This window comes from Aethalodelphis obliquidens, unplaced genomic scaffold, assembly GCF_003676395.1.
Source record: "Aethalodelphis obliquidens isolate GAN/ISIS:26980383/991018 unplaced genomic scaffold, ASM367639v1 scaffold44, whole genome shotgun sequence".
In the NCBI taxonomy this organism is placed as follows: domain Eukaryota; kingdom Metazoa; phylum Chordata; class Mammalia; order Artiodactyla; family Delphinidae; genus Aethalodelphis; species Aethalodelphis obliquidens.
The window spans coordinates 9,040,077-9,061,183 of record NW_020837988.1 but is presented as its reverse complement, the minus strand read 5'-3'; the positions used below and the strand labels follow the sequence as shown (position 1 = coordinate 9,061,183).

The 21,107-nt window shown below is 48.9% G+C and overlaps 1 protein-coding gene and 1 pseudogene across 11 annotated transcripts in view; both read right to left on the bottom strand.

Moving 5' to 3' along the window:
• Window positions 1-3,288: 3,288 nt before the first annotated feature.
• LOC113606495 (uncharacterized) lies at window positions 3,289-5,272 on the bottom strand (annotated as a pseudogene). Its single transcript, XR_003427579.1, has one exon. The product of XR_003427579.1 is annotated as an uncharacterized LOC113606495 (transcript).
• The window catches only part of TNRC6C (trinucleotide repeat containing adaptor 6C), an 83,420-nt gene continuing 65,633 nt past the window's right edge, over window positions 3,321-21,107 (bottom strand). For 6 of the 10 annotated variants that reach the window (XM_027080819.1, XM_027080820.1, XM_027080824.1 and 3 more), the window contains 8 exons: window positions 19,967-20,134; window positions 18,435-18,626; window positions 17,814-17,957; window positions 13,969-14,085; window positions 11,967-12,161; window positions 11,137-11,207; window positions 10,497-10,636; window positions 3,321-6,267 (listed from right to left, as the gene is read on the bottom strand). In XM_027080819.1, coding sequence (XP_026936620.1) covers window positions 5,907-6,267; window positions 10,497-10,636; window positions 11,137-11,207; window positions 11,967-12,161; window positions 13,969-14,085; window positions 17,814-17,957; window positions 18,435-18,626; window positions 19,967-20,134 — 1,388 coding nt within the window. In that variant the 3' untranslated portion in view covers window positions 3,321-5,906. Of the gene's footprint in view, window positions 6,268-10,496; window positions 10,637-11,136; window positions 11,208-11,966; window positions 12,162-13,968; window positions 14,086-15,990; window positions 16,275-17,813; window positions 17,958-18,434; window positions 18,627-19,966; window positions 20,135-21,107 lie in introns of those variants that run through there. The other 4 variants (XM_027080822.1, XM_027080823.1, XM_027080828.1 and 1 more) reach the window with 3 other exon arrangements.

Sequence of the window (21,107 nt, the reverse complement as noted above, 5' to 3'; positions counted from 1 at the left end):
CCCACGCTAACCCCGAATGGTCCCTCTTCTGAGGATGGTCCCACGCAGGGTGCTCCTGCATTTGGCAGACGTCCAGGGGCAGACTGTCACCTGACTTTCTCGGGCACCCGACAGATCAGGCAGGATTCCTGGGCCTGTTGTGGCTGGTCCCAGCCAGGAGGTGCTTAAGGACCTCTACGAGTAGCTGGCCTGGGCTGTGTCTCCGGGCATGAGTGCCGCTGGGTGAGGTCGGGTGAGGACACTCGCCTGGGCTCTAGGGGCCAGCACCCCCGCAGATGTCTGCCTCTGTGTGAAGAGGATGCACTTTTGGATGGATGGACATAAACCGACCACATCCAGTCTGAGCTGGCACTGCCACCAGCTATGACTGGGCCCACTTCGCCAGCCTTGCAACAACTATGAGGTCAGTCAGGACGAGCTGCTGACGACAAATAGGTGAAAGGCCCGCGGGTATTTCTGCAGAAGCCACGTGTGATGGTCATTTGGTGGCCCCGGCTATCGACTCAAGCGCCACCTGAGGTGTTGCTGTGAAGGCATCTTGTAGGTGCTCGGCACCCAGTCAGCTGGCTTTAAGGGTTTTATCCCCAGTGACGTGTGTGGGCCTCATCCAATCAGTCGGAAGTCCTCAAGAGCAAGGCTGAGGTTTTCCGGAGAAGAAATTCTGCCCAGGGCTGCGGCACCACCCTGCCTGGCCCTGTACAAATTCCAGGCTCGCCAGCCCTGCTACTGCTGCAGCCAGGTCTCTTTACAGGCACACCTGTCGCCCGTCGAAGCTGTTTCTGATACACACGTGGCCTCAAGGTCCTCCAGCTGGAATATTCCGTGGTGGATCCTGTGTGGGGCTGACCCAGCGAGCGATGGCTGTGGAGTCAGATGGGCCTGGATTTGACCCTCATCAGCTCATGGCCTCGGGCACATTCTGTAACCTCTCCCAGTCTCAGTCCTCACCTCATGGGGCTGTTGAAACAACAGACAGTTCTACACAGTGCTTAGCACCCTGCCTGGCACATAGCAGTTTTGCTTAAAAAAAAAAAAAAAAAAAAAAAGCAAAAAGCTAGCTGTGACTGCCAAGTGAGACGCACTGAACTCTTGGAAATGGCTATTCCAGTGGGTAGGCGGCCGACAGCCTCAGCCTGACAGGCTCCCTCTGACACCGCCTCTGCCCTGGCTGCTCAGTGGAACCGACTGGGGAGATGTAAAAACTCTTGAGATGTGCCCTGGCACTGGGATTTATAAAACTTTCTGGATAATTCTAACACGCAGCCAGGGTGGAGAACCAGCGAAATGTCACTTAAGCCTGAGGCTTCTGCGCACTTAGGGAGCATTTGGAAATGTGCTTCTGGTTTTCACGATGACTGGGGATCCAGCCTCCGGGGCCAGGCCTGCCACACGGTCTGCCATTCAGGGGACGGTCCCACACAAGCTAAGCTGTGAAAACTGATGTGTAAAGCGAGTAAGTTAACTACATGTTTCCACCACGACTCTTACATGGTTTCTCCTTGATCCACCCCATATGTTCTATTCCTGCAAAGAATCTTCTCGAAATGCCTTCCTGAGTGAACGCGTGCTCAGCAACTCAGCTCCTCGGATCTTGTCGTTTATGCGGTTAGAATCAGTGCTGGCCAAGATGGCTCTCTCCTGGCCTCTCCTCTCCATTCAACAGTCCCTTCTCACATCAAGCTTCTACCCACTGAGCACCCTGCCTTCTTTCTTTGCCTTCTCCCACGGTATCGCCACGATGATTTTTTTAAAAAGTGCAGCTCTGAGCCTTGAGTTTTCTCTTGATCCCAGACACCGAGCCTCCTTTTCACCTGTGGGTACCAGGAGCCACCTCCACTCCAGGCCGTGAGGCCGTCGGTTGGCTTACCCTGTGTTCCCCACCTGTTCCCTGCTTCCCCTGGGCCTGGGAGGAAAGTGCCACCTCCTCCATGAAGCCCGCCTCAACCTGGAGGCACTGGGCTTGTTCTCCTAGGAGCAGGCATGGGGCCGGCTCGCTCCCTGTAGCGACGCTGGGCTCACGGGCACTGAACGAACACTTGCAGAAGGGCTGCTCACAGCTCCGGCAGGGTCGGTGCCTCCAGGTGCGTACAAGGGTAGGGTGTCAAGTACATTCCACACTCCACATTCTGAGTTCCATGAGTTTCGTTCTAGCCTTTCGCTTCTCCTCCGGATGACGGCTCTTCTGCGCTTTCCTCCTCCGCTTTCTAAAGAGGCCAGTCAGAGCCGGGAGCTCGCCGTCTCGCCTGCGGGGGCCAACCCGGGTCCTATCTTCTCGATAAAACGTGGCCGAGGCACCTAAGAGTGGAGAGAAAAAGACACTCACTCTGCTGGTCTCTGAGCGGGGGTCACAAAGGACATTCTGGCTGGTTTTCAAGAGGCTGTCTTTACAATCCTGACGTGACAGGAGCACTGGTGCTGAACTTACTTAAGGTCATGGCAGGTGACCCAGGGGTGGACCTGAGAGCCAGACCCGAGTGTTCTGACTGCCGCCTGAACCCCGTGGGGAGAAGGCTGCTGCTGCTTTGCCCAGTGCCGTCACTTCAACTGTGCTTGTACAAGACGCTCTGTAAAGTTAGCTAAGGCTACTTTACCGAAACGAGTGTCTAGGAAAAACAAAAGACCTTTTTTTTTAAAAAAAAAATTTTTATTTATTTATTTTTGTCTGCGTTGGGTCTTTTTTGCTGCACGCAGGTTTTCTCTAGTTGCAGTGAGCGGGGGCTACTCTTCGTTGTGGTGAGCGGGCTTCTCATTGTTGTGGCTTCTCTTGTACGGGCTCTAGGTGTGCGGGCTTCAGTAGTTGTGGCGCACGGGCTTAGTTGCTCCGTGGCATGTGGGACCTTCCCGGACCAAGGCTCGAACCCGTGTCCCCTGCACTGGCGGGAGGATTCTTAACCACCGTGTCACCATGGAAGCCCCAAAAGACTTTCACTACTCTCCTCTCTCCGAATTATTTCTTATGCCCAAACTGGGTCATGGGTGAGAGCGAGCAATGGTCCTCGGCTGGGGCCACGTCCCACGGCTGCCCCAGATGACACCGGTTCCCACACGGAGCGGGTGGGTCCAGGCTATACTGCACCTCTCGAAGACTAGTAATAAGATTTCAGTGTGGACTGCAAAATCACAAAACAAATGATAAGATCACAAGTCAAGCAACCAAAACTTGGAGGGTATCTGATTATACACGTGAACTCTGAGGACGGCATAAGACGACACAGGGAATTTCTTACACACAGTAGGACAACTCTCTCTCCCAACACATACAAAGTGAATTTGGATGACATCCGCCTCTGAAAAATAAAAAACACATTTATTTGAACAGCCAAGAAAAAAAATTGCAATTTATTAAGATTCAACAAAGCGTTGTACTTTTGAAAGCAACTTTCGGTGCATTTTCTTCAACAATCACATTCTATGAGGAAAAACATTAAAAGCCACAAACTTGTCTTTTAATCTCAGAGTTACAGACATCTTTAATTCAAAATAAAAGGTCCAAAGAAAAAAACCAAACCCACCCCAACAAAAAACAAAAACAGAGAGAATCTTTACTTCCATCCTCAATTTAAAAATATCAGTTTTCTACAACTCGATGCTAAATGCAGCACGGGAAGCTGTATGTCTGGGTGCACACGGGCACGCGCGCACGTATATTTGGTGTACATAACGCAGGGACGTGTACATCAAATATACAGAACGCATGTAATGGCAATGAGATGCACTTACTCTGAGGAAGGTCTGTTTAGCTAAACACACTGCTGAACTTGAGAAAAAAGTCTCGAACCAGTTTGTGCATAGTTCATGATCCTCTATAAAACCAGCTTTTGTTGATCTGCAATTTTGCAGGAACTTTTTTTTTCTTTTCTTTTTTTTTGTTTTTTTGTTTGTTTTGTTTTGATAAAACCATTAAAAAGCTAATTAAAAAAAATGTAATGCACAAGTTTCCTGATCAAGCAGGCAGGGAGCACATGTTCATATATTTTTTTAAACATACTCAAGGGTATGTTACTCCATTGTCTTTCTTTCTTGCAAAACAATCAAAACATTGATCATTTTTAAAACATAAAGCAATTTTTAATATATAAAGCACTCTTCGAACATCTATTTCCTTTGAGTCCATTATTTGGTACATACGTAACTGCTACACGTTAGAGATTAGGTATCTTTCTTCTTTGTGTTTTTTTTTTCCTCTTTTTTCTTTTTTTTCTTTATTTTTTGTTTGTTTTTTAATAACATCTTCAGTGCTAGGAGTTGGGTTACAAAATACATGAAATGGTGTGGAGCTGCCCCTCGGGAACCCTGGCTTTCCTGAGAGCGCATCCGCGTGTGCAAGACAGTGACCACAACTCGTCACCTGGACGAAGGGGACAGTCGACAGAGTCCACGACGGTGGCCGGAGGGGAAAACAACACTGTTCAATCCCAGAGCTCTGAAGTAGCGGATCTGCATTCTGAAAATAGGTTTCTTTACGACGGAAGTCTTTTTTTTTTTTCTTTTCTTTTTTTAAATTCCTTTTTAAAATTTTTTTATTTTAAAGTCTGAAGGAGAAAAAAAGGTCTGTAAACAGGTGGGAGCCCGCGCCTCGGGCTCCTCCGAAAGCAGTCACAACCCACGTCCAAGTGCTTGTCTCCGTTCCTCCCGCGGAACCATCCACCTCTACAAGTATCTATGGCCACAGTTCAACGAGAGTTGTTTTCTCTTTAACTTTATATTCCAAATGGAAAAATGGTGCAATACTCTGGTAATAATTTTCTTGCATTAGTCCACGATAAAAAGCTGCTAAAGGTAGGTATACATATTATTTCTCCAGAGATATACACTGTAATTTTTAAACGCAATAACAGAGTCCTTGAGTAAACATTTACACATGAATTGTCACCGGCCCTGTCCTATGAATTCTCTTTAATGTATAGGATTAGCTAAAGGAAGGGCAGGGACACTCAGTGCAAAGTTAGAAGCTAATAATAACAAACGTTTGACCAATGCGCCAAAAAAAAAAAAAAGCACATACTGAATAAAAGGGAAAACCCACAGTTAAATCCCTCACACACTTAACACACACAGAAAGTGCGCACGCACACGCACGCACACACACACGTGCTTCTGTTTCAACACACACACACATAGGCTGTGAACTTAGAAATTTTTCCTAGAGCCTGTTTCTGCGTACTGATGCCAACCTGGAAGTGTAGAATTAGACTTAGAAAGTGTTCACATTTCATTATTGGCCTGCTGGATTCAAGTATTTGCATGTTTGATATGTCTATTTTTTTTAACTTTTAAAAAATATTTTTTGGGATTAAAAAAAATGACATGAAAAAGTAATGAAACAAGGGTAATGTGCATAGGCGGCTCCGTGGGAACAGAGAACAGATCGCAGACCGCTCCTTCCGCTCGGCTCGCTGGTCTGGGCCGCCAGGACCGTGTCCCAGTGATGGACGCCAGCTCCCCCTGATTACGGGGTCCGCCTCTGGTAATGTGCATAATCGTCACAGGCTCGTTTTAAATAGGCTTTCTCGTCTCCCTCCCTCCCCTCCCCACCCCCTTGATAAAATAACCCTTTCCAGCCCACAATCTGAAAAGTGCCCTTCATGATAGAACTATTCTAAGCAGCTTTTATACTTAAAAAATCAAAATGACAACACACCATACAAACATAAGACGACACAAAATAAAAAGCTGTGAGAAGCATCCTGTCATTACACATGACACTGACCCAGCGCAGCCCGCACTGTCTTGGGAACAGTTCGCAAGGACTGCGGCCAAGGTTCGTCTTCAGTACTGGACAGAGGTACTTGAAAGGGCTGCCGGGCTGCTCGGGTCAAGCGGGGTCCTCAGCGACGCCCGGACTGGAAAGGGTCAGCGTTTCTTCCTAGTGCTGATGACTGCGGTGCCCACGCAGCCTCTCCGGGCTAGATGGACTCCCCACTGAGAAGGTCGCCAGGAAGCAGAGTGTTCAGCGGGGTGGGGCTTCCGATGACCCTGCCATCGTCGCTACTGGGGGGGCCCCACAGGCTGCTGGAGTACTGGGGGACCCCGCCCCACAGCAGGTCGCTGCTCCCTTTGCCTGCCAGGCACGGGGCGTTCCAGTGGCCAGTGTCGCTGCGCACCAGGCCGTGGGAGCTGCCCGAGGCGCCCAGCCGCGTCTGGCTGGTCCCAGCGCTGGGCTGCCAGCTGGAGGTGGGCGGCAGTGCTTGGCCTTGGGCTAAGAAACGGTTCACTTCTTCTTCGCCAGCAAACTCGGCCAAGATGGTAGTGTTTCCCAGAACACACCTAAAAGAGCAGGACAGCAACGAAAATAAGAGCTGGTTTTTTGAAAAGATACACAGAATCGACAAACCTTTAGCTAGACTAACCAAGAAAAAAAGAAGACACAAATAAAATCAGAAATGAAAGGGAGACATTACAACTGATAACACAGAAATACACAGGATGTGCCAACAAACTGGATAATCTAGAAGAAATGTTCAAATTTCTAGAAACATACGATTTACCAAAATTGAATCATCAACAGAAAATCTGAATGGACCAATAATGAGAAAGGAGGTTGAATCAATAATCAGCTGATTACTCCCAATACAGAAAAGCCCAGGACCACAGATGGTTTCAATGATGAATTCTATCAAACACTTAAAGGGGAATTAACATCAAATCTTCTCAAACTTTTCCAAAAAACTCAAGAGGAGGGAACACTCCCAAACTCATTTTATAAGGCCAATATTATCCTGACACTAAAGCCAGATAAGGACACTACAAACAAACAAACAAAACAAAAAACAAGAAACAAAACCCCAAAAAACACACACAAAAAAAACAAACAAAAAACCCACAGACCAATATAAATGAATATAGATGTAAAAATTCTCAAAAAAGTAAAGATTCTCAACAAAGTACACGCCGGTTAAGTGGGACTTATCTCTGGGATTCAGGCAGGGGTGATGGTTCAACATATGTAAACCAATAAATGGGATACACCACATTAACAGAATGGAAGATCAAAATCATGTGATCATCTTAACGGGAGTAGAAATAGCATTTGACAAAATACCATGTCCTTTCAAAAAAAAAAAACAAAAAAAACCCACCATGTCCTTTCATGATGAAGACTCCTCAACAAATAGGGTACAGAAAGAACAGGTCTCAACATAATAAAAACCATACATATACACAAAGCTAACATCATTTTCAATGGTAAGAGGTTGAAAGCTTTTCTTCTAAGGTCAGGAGCGAGACAAGGGTGCTCACTCTCACCTCTTTTATGTGATATAGTATTGGAAGTCTTAGCCAGAGCAATCAGGCAAGATAAAGAAACAAAAAGTATCCAAGCTGGAAGGGAAGAAGTAAAATTTATTTGCAGATGACATCATCTTACATAGAGATAACCCTAAAGACTCCATCAAACATCTGTTGGAAGTAATCAAAGAATTCAGTAAAATTGCAGAATATAAAATCAACACCCAGAGAGCAGTTGCATTTCTTTCTATACACTAACAATGAAATATCTGAAAAAGAAATAAAGAAAAAATCCAATTCACAATAGCATCAAAAACAATAAAATACTTAGGAATAAATTTAACCAAGGAAGTGAAAGATCTACACCACGGAAACTACCAGACTTTGATGAAAGAAATTGAAGAAGATACAAAAGGAAAGCCATCCTGTATTCATGGATTGAAAGAATTAAAAATACTTTAAAAATATCCATACAACCTAAAGCCATCTACAGATTCAATGCAATCCCTATCATATTCCAATGGCATTCTTCATAGAAATGTATAAACAATCCTAAAATGTGTATGGAACCACAAAAGACCCCAAATAGCCAAAGCAATCCTGAGAAAGAACAAAGCTGGACGCATCAAACTTCCTGATTTCAAACAACACTACACAGCTACAGCAATCAAAACAGTATGGTACTGGCATAAAAACAGATACATAGACCAATGGAACAGAATAGAGAGTCCAGAAATAGATCCCCACATATACAGTCAACTAATATTTGACAAGGGCACCAAGGATACTCAATGGGGAAAGGACAGTCCCTTCGATAAATGGTGCTGGGAAAACTGGACGACCACATGCAAAAAAATGAAACTGGACCCCTACCGTACATCACTCACAAAAATTAACTTGAAATGGACTAAAGACTAAACATAAGACCTGAAACCATAAAACTCCTAGAAGCAAACATAGGGAAAAAACTCCTTGACACTGGTCTTTGCAACAAAATTTTGGATATGACAGCAAAAGCACAAGGAACAAAAGAAAAAAATCAACAAGTGGGACTACATCAAACTAAAAAGCTTCTGCACAGCAAAGGAAACCATCAACAAAACGAAAACACAACCTATAAAATGGGAAAAGTATTTGCAAACCATCTATCTGATATAGAGAATATCCTGTAACTCAAATATATAGAGAACTCATATAACTCAATAACAAAAAAACCCCAAACAATCTGACTAAAAAATGGGCAAAGGAACTGAATAGACATCTTCCCAAAGAAGACATAGAAATGGCCAACAGACACATGGAAAGATGCTCAGCATCACTAATTATCAGGGAAATGCAAGTCAAAACCACAATGAGGCATCACCTCACACTAGTTAGACCGGCTATCATTAAGAAGACAAGAAATAACAAGTGTTGGTGAGGATCTGGAGAAAAGGAAATCCTCCTACACTGCTGGTGGGAACGTAAATTGGTTAGCCACTGTGGAAAAAGTATACAGGTTCCTCAAAAAATTCAGACTAGAACAACCATACGATCCAGCAAGCCCACTTCTGCGTATATATCCAAAGGAAATGAAAATAGGCTATTGAAGAGATAGATATCTGAACTCCCATGTTTACTGCAGCATTACTTAAATAGTCAAGATATGGAAACAACCTAATTGTCAACAAATCAGTGGATAAAGAAGATGTTTACACACACACACACACACACACACACACACAGATACAAACAGACACACTGGAATATTATTCAGCCATGAGAAAGAAGGAAATCCTGCAACAACATGGATTAATCCTGAGGGCCTTATGCTAAGTGAGATAAGTCAAAGATAAATACTGCATGATATCAATCATATACGGAATCTAAAAAAGCCAAACTTGTTGAAACATTCGGGAGTAGAATGGTGGTTACCGGGGGCTGTGGGTGGGAAATGGGGAGAGGTTGGTCTCAGGGTACAAATTTCCAGTTAGAAGATGAGTGAGTTCTGGGGAGCTCATGTACAGCGCGGTGACTACAGTTAGCAATTCTGTATCCTTTACTTCAAAGTTGCTGAGACAGTAGATCTTAAACGTTCTCACCACAAAAAGGAAATAATAATCATGTGCCCTGATGTGGGTGTTAGCTCCCACGGTGGTAACCACATTGCAATATATAAATGTGTCAAATCAACACTACACTCTATAAACTGACACGCTGTTGTATGTCAGTTACATCTCAGAACAAAAACTCAAAACAAACAAACAAAAAAAGCAGAACAGGGGTCATGTGAGCAGAGCAGCTGTGTGTCTTCCTGTGTTCGCCTCGTCGGCGTTCCCTCCTTTTTTTTTCCAATGGGAAAAGGGCAGCTGGAGGCTTCATGTCACAGGCCACCCAGAAATGGTCCTGCAGTTTACGTTTTAGTATAGCTATTTCCAAGGCCAGATTATGACCTTTTTTTCTCACCTTAGACTTCTAGCAGCCATGTTGTGTCGGTGTAGAGAGCACATTCTTAAGGAAGTGCATGAATGGACCATTAAACTTGGGCATCATTTAGGGTCAGTGCAATTTTATACCCTGGGCTAAAAATAGGAATGATTAACTTCTAGGGTCCACACCCCAAGTGATGTCGCTGAGTGGGTCTACTCACACATCTTATCAAAAGCATCCTTTAATCAGGGGAGAGGAGTTGGCTGCAGGGACCACTACGAGGCCCAGCAGTGGGTCTGAATGTGTCGTATGCCTGGAGACATCTTCTATGGACAGAGCATCTTCTATCACTGGGCTCTACATGTGCTCTCTTGGGGGACCATTTCCCTACTGGGTGCGGGGGAGGCCGAGCCACGGCACTTCAGCAGCAGAAGAAACCGACACGTCACAAGACACCTATTACGGGGTGAATTGTGTCCCCCCCAAATTCGTATGTTGAAGCCCTAAGCCCCAAGACTGCACTGTGCCTGTATTTGGAAAGAGGTCTTTAAAGAGGGAATTAAGGTAATATGAGGTCAGGGGGGTGGCCCTAATTCACTTAGACTGGTGTCCTTAGAAGGAGAGGAAGTCAGGACGCAGACACACTCAGGCTGAGAGACTTGAGGACACAGGACTGGGCAGCTGAGTGCAAGCAGAGGAGAGAGGCCCCGGGGGCAGCCGACCCTGTCCACACCACATTGGACTTCCCGCCCGCCCGCCCGCGGTGCTCTGTGGCTGCGGCCCCAGGACCCACCCACAACGCCCAGCCCCCGCACCACCGGGCTGCAGCCAGGGCTGCGCAGGGCAGGGGAGGGACATACATGTGCAGGGACTTCTGGGCCTTGGCGGCTTCCTCCTTGGAGCTGTACCGGACCACGGCGTTGCCTTGGGTTAGGTTCAGGTGGAATGTGATGAGAGGCCCGTGCTGCAAGCACAGCGTCCGCAGGGTGGAGCCATCGATCTGATTAAGGAAGCAGAGGGGCGGTAACACGCGTCCTTACACGTTTATGAAATCCAGGTGCACGGTACCTTGGGAAGGTGTCTGTCCTTGAAAGGGCTTACTATATGATTATGATATTAACCTTTTGCACCTTGTAACTTACTGTGTAATTTAAAATCTTGGACATTTCAGTTATAGTTTCTGAGTTGGGCTAACAGAAGAAGGAGAAAACCCTGCTTTGGTTCCGACCCCCTCTCTCCAGAGCACATCACACAGAGCCTCGCGGCCCCCGACCCTGGGAAAAGTGAGCGCAGGCCAAATGGTTCTGGAGCGGGTGCAGGTGAGCAATTCTGTTTATTAAGGGGACACTCTTTCAGCCTCGGAAGAGGGAAAGGTGAACAATTCACCAGCAACATGGTTAAATGACCCATGCTGCCGGCGCTGCCTCTGGGCCATGAGTGAGGCCTCGGGTCACCGACAAGGCCCTCAGGCCTGGCGATGCCCCCACCGGGTGCCTGTACCTGGGGCGTGAGGTTGCGGAGAACGAGCCAGCTGCTTGTCCTTCCTGAGGTGTCAGTACTCCAGGCAGAACCTGTGCCCAGGGAAGAACCCGGTCAACAAGGCTGCGGTGAGTCAGACAGCTCTTCCCGATACCCTCCCGTCTCACCACACGGACGCAGCACGGGCCGAACCTGCGCTCCAAGCCTTTCCCAACCCCCGGAAACCAACCCAGAGTCACAGTCCCTGCAGACCCCTGGGAGGCGGGTGTGGTGGCAGAGACTTGAGAACTGCCTGGAAGTTCTGGTCTCCTCCTCTGCTCCCCTCCCCCACAGCTTTATAATCAATGCTCTAAAATCCCACTTGCTAACAAAAATGAAGCAGACTTGCAGGGCTGGCTTCACTCTCAGCTTCTTAAATGCCCTGTGCACCCGGCTCGTCCCCGCAGTTCAGCAGGGGGCCGGGAGAAGCCTCCAGAACTGCAACTTAGGATGGGGTGGTGCGCTCACACTGGGAAGCGAGACCCTCGTGCTCGTTGATCGGGCCTCTCCAAGGGCCCAGTGCGGCCCCTCAGTGGGTGCCGAGACCGCCCGCCGGGACCTCCTGGCTCCGAACAAAGCTGTGTGCGCGAGCACCCAGGGCTGATGCTGAAACACAGGCAGCAGAGCCTGGGACCAGATAATTCCCGAGGGTCTAGGGCGACTTGGCCCCTCCTAAGCCCTCCCAGTGTCCAGGAGTCCTTACAAAGGAGCTGCAGGACAAAATGATAGGCATCTTCCCTAAAGGACAAGCGGAGCAGGCACGGACACCCCCGTCCCAGCCACCCCGTTTGGACACGAGAACGGACGCGTACCCGAGGAGTAGGAGCTGGTCCAGCCGAGGGGACTGGCTCCCCAGGTGGAGGAAGGCTTGGGATTGGTTAACCCTGGAGGTGGCCTTGTGGGTGCAGTAGTGTTTCTGGGCACCTTCCACAGTTCATGAGACAGAGAGGCTTGTGTGTGAGAGGCAGGGCCAGAGGACCACGTCGATTTAATGTCTGACAGTTTACCTGGAAAGGCAGAGAAGTGGAGCATAGGCATTCCTGAGACAGAGAAGGAAAGTCACGGCAGCGCCTAGGGAATCACACCAGGCGCTCTGGCTCCAGAGGACTGCGTGACCGGAATGTAGCACCAAGTCAAGCTCCCACACGAGGACCACAGGCATCCTCTCTCTTGAATTTCTGCCCAGAGACACAGTCTGCTGGTGTCCGGTATAGATCTTGCCAGTATTTCTGATACTTAATTTGCTAAATGTGCCAGACGCGCGCTTGCCACCCAGAAAAACTGCGTTTTTGTAGCTCAGTGTTAAAGCTGAGCTTAACAAATTCCGCTGGGACACACCTGATCTCGTAACAAACTACTCACGGCCAAGAGCTTTTTACGCCATTTCTTTAGGTGTCAGTCCCCTGTCAAAGCAACGCCCCCTCTGACATAACCGGCCTGAGCTCACGCTGACCAGCGGCATCTTTGCGGCTTTGAGACTCGCTCCCCATGCCTATAGAAACGGGTGTGGCCCAGGGCTGAGCAGTCTGGCATCTTGGCACCTTGGCCTGCTTTAAGGCTCTTGGGGAGAAAAACCAAAACCAGTAATGACCACCAGCTCCAGCCCCTCCTGTGCCCGGGGCACCTGCCACGCCTGCTTCAGCGGCCCAGCGCTGCGAGGACAGCAGGCAGAGTGGTCACTGTCACCATGCTCCTTGGGCAGCAGGGCAGCACCCAGGCCGGCACAAGCCCCGTGTGGAGCGCCTCTGCCACCCTGGCGGCCAGGGTCCACTGCAGCTTCACAACAACAAATGCTAATCTGAGCAAAGGCGTCACTGATCAGAAAAAACAAAACGCCATAAAAAAGTGCCAGAGATATGGGAAGACGGTTTTGTTTGCCCATCTCTTTAGCCAAATGATGGGGAAGCACTAAAGGCCTAATGCATCCCCTTTGTAAACATCAGAGGGAATAAACATTAGAAGGAATAGACATAATCCAGCAGCTCTTTTTCTCTCTTTAAATAAGACGCTAAAGTACATCAAAACGACTTTCTCCCCTAGGCACTGGTATAAAAGGAATTCCTACAGCATTCTTACATGGATTTAAACAAAGGCTGGTGGAATGCAGAAACATATTTGAAGAAATGTATAAACAATAAACCCTCTTTACTTAAGTTCCACCTCTTTTTATAAACCTGTACTGTACACATTCTGTTTGTGTGTGTGTCCATTATCTCTATCCTTGTCTTAAAACTTCCAGATAACAATTCCTTTGAAGTTACTATGACAAACAATTCTCAATTCTCCTCTCAGCCTAAAAGAAATTTCTAACTTGAAAGACTCGTAAGGTCTACACTGAGAGAGGAACAACCCAGGCCCTGCACTGATCCCAGAGACGGCAGTGAAGCACGGGGCTGCTGTGGCCTCCTAGCCCCTGGTGGCCAATGCAAGTTAACAGCAGGTCCCCAGAGGTGGCCGCCTTCACGTCCTTAAGCCTCCTATACCCCTGGTCTCATGGCTACGGCGGGAAGGGAGGAGAGGGGAAAGCAGCTGTGTCACATCCTGCCCTGGGGAGTTTACATAATCCCCGGATCTTCGTGACAGCCCACGGAGGAGGTGTCACCATTCCCACTCCACGGGGGTGGGGGGTGGGTGGGAGCAGTGGTGCCCGAGGCCCCACGGCTGCTCAGCAAAGCTCAGGCCCGCTCTCCATCACACCACATGGCCTCCCAGCTCAGGGAGGAGCAGACAGACCACCAGGAAAAGCCAGGCCATCCGTTTTGTTTGCGGAAAGAGAGAAAAGGCTACCTGCAAGTCGAGAGGCCAGGTGCGTACCTGCAATACTAGGAGCGGGCACAAGGCTGCTGAGAGAGCGACTGTAGCCGGAGGCAGCGAGCGGCCAGGCACTCGAGGAAGGCAGTGTGGCACTCTGAGATGACGGTGGGGAGGACCCTGCAGAACCAAACGCGGCACTAAGAAAGGTGAGCACGGGCCTGCGGGGTGAGCCGCTCAGCTTGGGCCTGAGAGTCCTAACAGCCAAGAACCAATGTCCTCCTAGGCTGCCGTTTGAGCAAATGGTGGAAAATGAGAGCGTGACGCGGCCAAGACCATGGGGAGGAGAGGAAGACACGGGCACACCGCCGCCTCTGGGGGCCGGGGGCCCTGGGAGAGGCCGGGGCGGGGTGCGGGAAACCAGGCAGCAGGAGGGAAGAGAACGACCACCGAGTGTTTACAACAACACGTCCAAGTTCGGAAGGATCCCACGGGTTTCCCCTTCCAAGTAAGATAAAAATAAAAACACAGGGCCAACTCCACCTTTTCACACCTCCAACGAGATCCACAGAGCTGTAAACAAAACCCCAAGCTTTCTGTTACAGATTTTGCCATAAAAAGACCAGCGCTTTTCCTAACTCGAAAGGTCTCACGTATCCCATCTCCCCCATTCGTATTTCTCTTTTGAATACGGGAATAATGAGGAGAAATGTGTGCTAGTAACTGTGTCACTGTGAGCTATCGTGTCCCCAGAACTGCGGTTCCCTCTGTTAAGGACCCTGTTCCTGCTCCTGGGAGGGGGGCTGACGGGGTGTGGCCCCCGGAGCACCCCTGCTGGTGCTGTTTCCATGTCACCCCATCCGTTTTCTGAGGAAAGCAGGAAGCCAGGGAAGAGGGAGGATGAAGCCGTGGTGACTTGTGGGTTAAAGCAGGATGGATCAGAGCTCTTCTGACTTGGCAAGTTACTCGGCCAGAGTGTGGAAGCTGGCCGGGGGAGGGGACAGGCGCACACAACAGTCTGGCTGTCAGGTTTACTACTGTGAACGGAATCTCACAAGACACGGGCCCCTGACGCAGGGCCCCAGCTGGGATGGCACTGAACAACGTCGGGAGTACCCTTCACTGGGACTACCAGGCGTGTGGCACCTCCCAGACTTGTGCGGTCTACAACCTGCACAGCTGTTTACAGCTGCTCTGCTGTAACTGACCTCCTTAGAATATGGCATGAGAGCGGATGAACATTAAAATTTATTTGTAATCTGCAGGTCTTCAATTTTAAAAGACGTCAGCTTTACTGACAACCTAATCGTAGTTCCTGAACCCTCTGCTTCCATCTACCAACAAAATGCAATCAACCCAAGATCCCAAATTATAGACTATTTAACCCTACGTGGCATTTCTTTTATAATTAACAGTAGGATACTTAGATTTTAACAGTGTTCTAGTTTTGACATTTTTAGTTTAATAGTGGAAACTGTCCCATAAAATTCTGGTTAATTTTCCTTTTCGTATCAATTTGTCAGGAGATGGCACAGCTGCATTTTACCATTCTGGTTGCTATTCACCTCATAAAGGTTAAAACTATAAATAACATCCAAACAAATACTGGGCTAATTTAAATTTTTAATATCAAATCAGAACTTAACACCAATGACAATAAATAAAAACAAAAATGCAAATAAAAACCCAACACCTAGTATACTCAGTAAAAAAAAAAATTCCATTATGAAAGTACGTAAAATAAATAAGCCAACAACAAGAGGCCAGTGGCATTTCTCACTCTTTTCCTTCTAGGGCACATTTTCTCCATTTTTTTCTCTGTATTTTATTTATTTGTTTATTTGTTTATTTTATTTTTGGCTGCGTTGGGTCTTCGTTGCTGCACGCAGGCTTTCTCTAGCTGTGGCGAGCAGGGGCTACTCTTCATTGTGGTGCGTGGGCTTCTCATTGCGGTGGTTTCTCTCGTTGCGGAGCACGGGCTCCAGGCGCGCGGGCTTCAGTAGTTGCGGCGCGTGGGCTCAGTAGTTGTGGCTCGCGGGCTCTAGAGCGCAGGCTCAGCAGTTGTGGTACACGGGCTTAGCTGCTCCGCGGCATGTGGGATCTTCCCGGACCAGGGCTCGAACCCATGTCCCCTGCATTGGCAGGCGGATTCCTAACAACTGTGCCACCAGGGAAGTCCCTTCTCTGTATTTCAGATCAAGCTGGTCACTCAAAAATACGACAGGCTTTTGTGGCTGGGCCCTGAGCGAGGTCAGCCCCTGGGGCGCCTGAAGGCCCTCGAGTGTTGGGTGCGGCACGTGGGCCCTGGAGAGGGGCGGTCAGCGAGGTCTGGCCTTTGCAGTTTACTTCTGGCCCTGCGGCTGTGGTGCCTTTTGTAAATAAGTTCTACATAAAGATCCGTTCATCCCGCCCCTTCTCTCAGATAAACAAACCAGGAGGTGGGGGAGCCAGGGCTTTCCGGGGCGAGGCCTGGTCACGGGGTGGAGGAGGCGCTGTCCCAGGGCTCCAGCCCCAGAAGGTGACACAGGGCCATGTGAGGCTGCAGGGAGCTCTCTCTGTCCTACAGCTGAGGCCCCGTTTCAGCCGACATCTCTGAGGCTGAGCTTCCCTCTGCCCTGACGTTCGTCTCATCTGCTCAGCTCTGCCCTCGGAACTCCCCTGCCCCTCCAGGACGCCTGTGTCGCATCACGGCACACGCATGCGAAGGCGGAGGTGGCCCACAATGCCCCAGGTGCCAGGGACCACGGGCTGACCATCAGGCACCAGTTGGGAAGCTCTGCTCTGTGCCGAGCAGCCTCGACTCTTTCCAAGGTCTTCTACTGCCCTGATCGGCATGGCTCACCCACCCTCCACAACCTCGAACACGCTGACCCACCCGGCTGCCCGGCTCAACCCTGTGGCCACACGCAGGGTGCCGAGGGGCGACGGCCAAGTCTCACCTCTGGCTGTGCCACCCCCCGGTCCCCACCACCTCAAACAGGCTCCATGTCCCACAGCCTCTCGTCCCCCGTGCCACTCATCCGTCCCTGACCTTGGGGTGGCCTGCAATGTCCCTGCTCTGAGATGCAGCCGCCTCGCGACACAAGGAATGCACGGCACTAAATGGGAAGGTGATCTGTGTTTATGGCGCCTCTCTACCCGAACCACAGGCACGCAGAATCCTGTCACTTGAAAGAACCATTGATAAGAACGGCCTCTCCCCCACAGGCCATATTTAGGTAGGAAACCTAAATTAATGTTTTGGGAAATATGCGAGTGGCCTTATTAGTGCTGAGCCTCTCTGGTAAGCTGGCTATTCTTTCCCATTATTAGAATTATGAGGATAAAACTCCATCAGCAACGGCACTTACAGAGCGTCTTCATTTGCAGGCCTTAAGGAAAGGCAAGTTACTGCCCTTCTCGACACTGCATTTGAAATCTCTGTTTATGTTCTGTAACCTTGCAGCTCAGCTCATCACTTGCTCTGACTGGATCCTGAAGTCTGAAGAGGGTGTGCCAGACCTTACAGCATCGGGAGCTTGTGCCAGGAAGCAAGTCCTGGGGAAAGATCTCAGGCTTTTTACCAGACTCTTTGAGGAAAGGAAAAATTGGCTGACATGGATGAGTAAAAGTTCACTTCTAGCTCAAAGAATTTCAAGTGGAAACCTTTTTCTTAAAAAGCCTGATGGTTAATATTGTTATTCGATGACACAATGTTTATAAAAAACGATGTGTTAATAAATCCAGCAGAGACACTGAACCCAAATCAATTTCCATTTCCCCGTAAGCACCATGTTGCATCACACGGCAAGAGAAGGTTCCCATCGGACGTGGCTTGCACGCCCCAGCCTCACCACCCACACCCTCCCGCTGCCCTGGAGCGCCTGCACGGAGACCACTGCATGGACACGGGCGGGGCGCCCCCTCACCTCCACTCTTGAGGAGGTAGCGGTTGACATCCTGTATGGTGGTATTGATGGTAGGCCCGGTGGGGACACTTCCAGGAGTGACGTCGGGGTCATTCTCGGGATCTATATTCTGAAGTCCTTTCCAGGGAACTCCAGGATGGAACTCTAGAAAATTCCAAACAAATGAAAATCAACACATGAGTATTAGAGCACCTTCATGTTGCTTCATGATAGCTTATGGAAGTGTTTATAATCTGCTAATTAAGTTAAGAGGCACACTTTAGACTTTCTTCAGTAAATCATCAATCCTTCGGAACAAACTAAGTATTATAGCCACCACGCTGAACACTAAGATGGTGTCCAGACGGGAGGATACAGCCCAGACATGCTCTGACCGGACGGGACACAGTGCCCCTTCCCCACTCTCCTTCCACTGAACCGAGGGCTGCAGAAAACCCTGTGATGCCAACCACACCCACAATTTATCTGATGAATGGATTTCCAATGAAAAAGCCAAAGCTATGGGGTTAAGGCTTCCAGGATTCTCAGCTTGGACCCTGGCTTCTACTGGGCCTAGTCGTTCCCATAGGCTTGGCGTGTGCTGATCGGCTGCCACAGGGAAGCGTGCACACTCTTTCTTACCTGGGGGCCAGTTGATGCTGGAGCCATTTGAGATTTTATCACTGTCAGATTTGGCACGTGACCAGCTATGGGGAACAGCTACAGGAGGACTGGCTGGTGACTCACTGCTCTGGATTAAATCGTACCGGCCATAGGAGTCGTCGATGGAGGACTTAGCTGGAGGCCCAATGCTCAGACCTCCAGGGATAGCACCTGAGGGGACCAGAGGGAACAAAGAGCCGAGTGAACAGGGGACCCCGAGCCCCTGTGCTGGGCGCCGGGCCTTGCCCTTTGCACAGGTGCACGAACTGTCAGACTTGGTTTGGCCAGCGCCTTCTGGGGGAAGTGACTATTTCCGTTAGCCCAAACTTGGCCTTGAAAGACAAACTCTTTAAGAACTGTTTCAGTTGTTCAAGTTGGAATTCTTGATAAATGCATACCCACACCACGGTGAAGCCCTCTGGGGACAGCCTGTGAGTCCCTGTGGTCAGCTCCTGTCCTTGTTGCTGCCTGTGTCCCTTCCCCAGTCTGCTGCCCTCACTATGGAAGGACAAACAGGCATGTGGACTCGGAGGCCTTAACCCCACCCACCCTGGGCAACTGAGCTCTCTCCTGCCAAGGGAAGTGCCCAAATAGCACGTGATGATTTTCTTCTAGAATTAACCATTAGGAAAAATTTTCTTTTTAGAATGCCTTATATCAAGAGAGAATTATACACCCTATTAATTTCCTTTGCTGTTTATGCTACGAGGAATTTAAGAGCTAAATTTAATGCAAGTGAGATCACCTCCTACGGTTACTAGCTTTTTTTTTTCCCCCCCGGCCGTGCCTCGCAGCTTGCGGGATCTTAGTTCCCCGGCCAGGGATTGAACCCTGGCCCCAGCAGTGAGAGCGCCACATCCTAACCACCGGACCACCAGGGAATTTCCTGGTTGTTAGCATCTGCTGTTTCTCTTTTCTAGGCATTAGATTTTCTATTGTGTTTTATCATTTTATGGAAAAAATTTTCTCTTAGACAAAGTTTTGGTTGAAGATACAGATACATGAGTGTGCGGCCATGACCTGTACTCTTCGTTGCTCTGGGGCATTTTCAATTACTTCTTGGTTTGTAGCTAAGGTGTGAAAGTTGAGGCTTGGAGAGGTTTGATCATTGGCTACCTGGGACCTGACACACTCTGTAATGAAGTGGAATATATATGTTTAACTTACTGAGGTAACACTGGTTTCTGACATCTAAGTTTCGCGGGTATGACACTGCATTTCGACTTTTGTCTACACCACAGGGTGCTCACCACCAAGAGCTTAGTTTATACCCGTCTCCACGCAGCTGACCCCCTTCCGCCATTTCGCTCTCCATCCACCCCTTCCCCTCTGGTTGCTCTAGGTCCCTGTGTCCCTGTTCGTTGTGGTTTGGTTTGTTCTCTTGGAATATTTTCTTTTCAGCTTTCAGCACTGAACTCTTAGAAGGGAAATGCAGTACGAGTAACAAAACGAGCATAACCAGCGAGTAGGAAAGAAGTGACCAGACTCCAGGCACCTTGGCTCAGACGTACCATGCTTGCTGGGGTTCTGGTCGAGTGGAGAAGCAGCACCGGGTAAGTTATCCATGGGGTTGGGATGTGTCCACTGAGGGAGGCGTGACTGGGACTGCGACGGGTCCTTCACTGATAAACCACCAGTCATGTCCATGCTGCTGACATTCATGTTTGGGTTCAGTCCAGCTAAAAACAAAAACGCTATCAGGATACGTCTGCTCTTCCTCTAAACGTTCACTTTCTAAAGCTCTCCTAGAGAATCAAACTAAGTCTTAATTCACAGCCAAATATTCTAAATGTAACTTTTAATGCTGGAGGAAAAAAAACCCCTTTTTGCCTTTTTAGTAACACACATCTGTAGGAATCTTATTCCTAAATTAGGGGGACGATGGTAACAAATAGTCTTTGATTAAGTAAGACCAATGATTCTCTTCATTTTACTCGCTTTGGTGCCAAACGTGGTCCTGAAGCTTCTCAGTCAGAGCCCACAGAAAAACAGAACAAGTCCAAACAATTAGGAAAGTCTTTTCTGATCTCAGGGCACCTTGTGCAAACTCACCAGATCCAAACCAGTCTCTCAGAGACGTAAACGGTACCCTAAGGTCCCACCGACAGAACAAGCTGGTGGGGAGACCCCAAATCTGCCTTTAGTGAACTCACTTTACAAAAGGCTGCTCTTAAGGAGTTTATGAATTAAACATCAAACTCCCTTAAAGGACTTGAACTATTTCAAAGTGTGGGTGCTGCCGTCTGCCCTGGCTGGAATGTGAGCTGATCCTGGGTTTATTTCTTACAGCTAAAAGCAGGCATGCACTGGGGCACGTGACAAGCGCCCTCACTGTGCTGGGTTAGTGGAGAGAGATGAGGGGGACGATAGCAAAAAGGCTGAAGTAAAGAGTCGCTGATGGGACACCCGTCATGAGCTGAGCAGGCTGCTTGGCCGGACAGAATGACCAGTGCAGGTGTGACCCAGTGTTTCCAGGCCATTTCTAACCTGCGGTTCCCACACCACATGTCCTGGTACAGAGCAAAGGTACTGAACATTTTTGTTCTTAACTTTAAATCAAGAGCTTCAAACTCAAATGCCCGTATGGGCCAAGCAGGCAACACAAATGAAGGTGATGCGGGCCTGGTGGGGACAGCGCCCGCCCTGCTACAG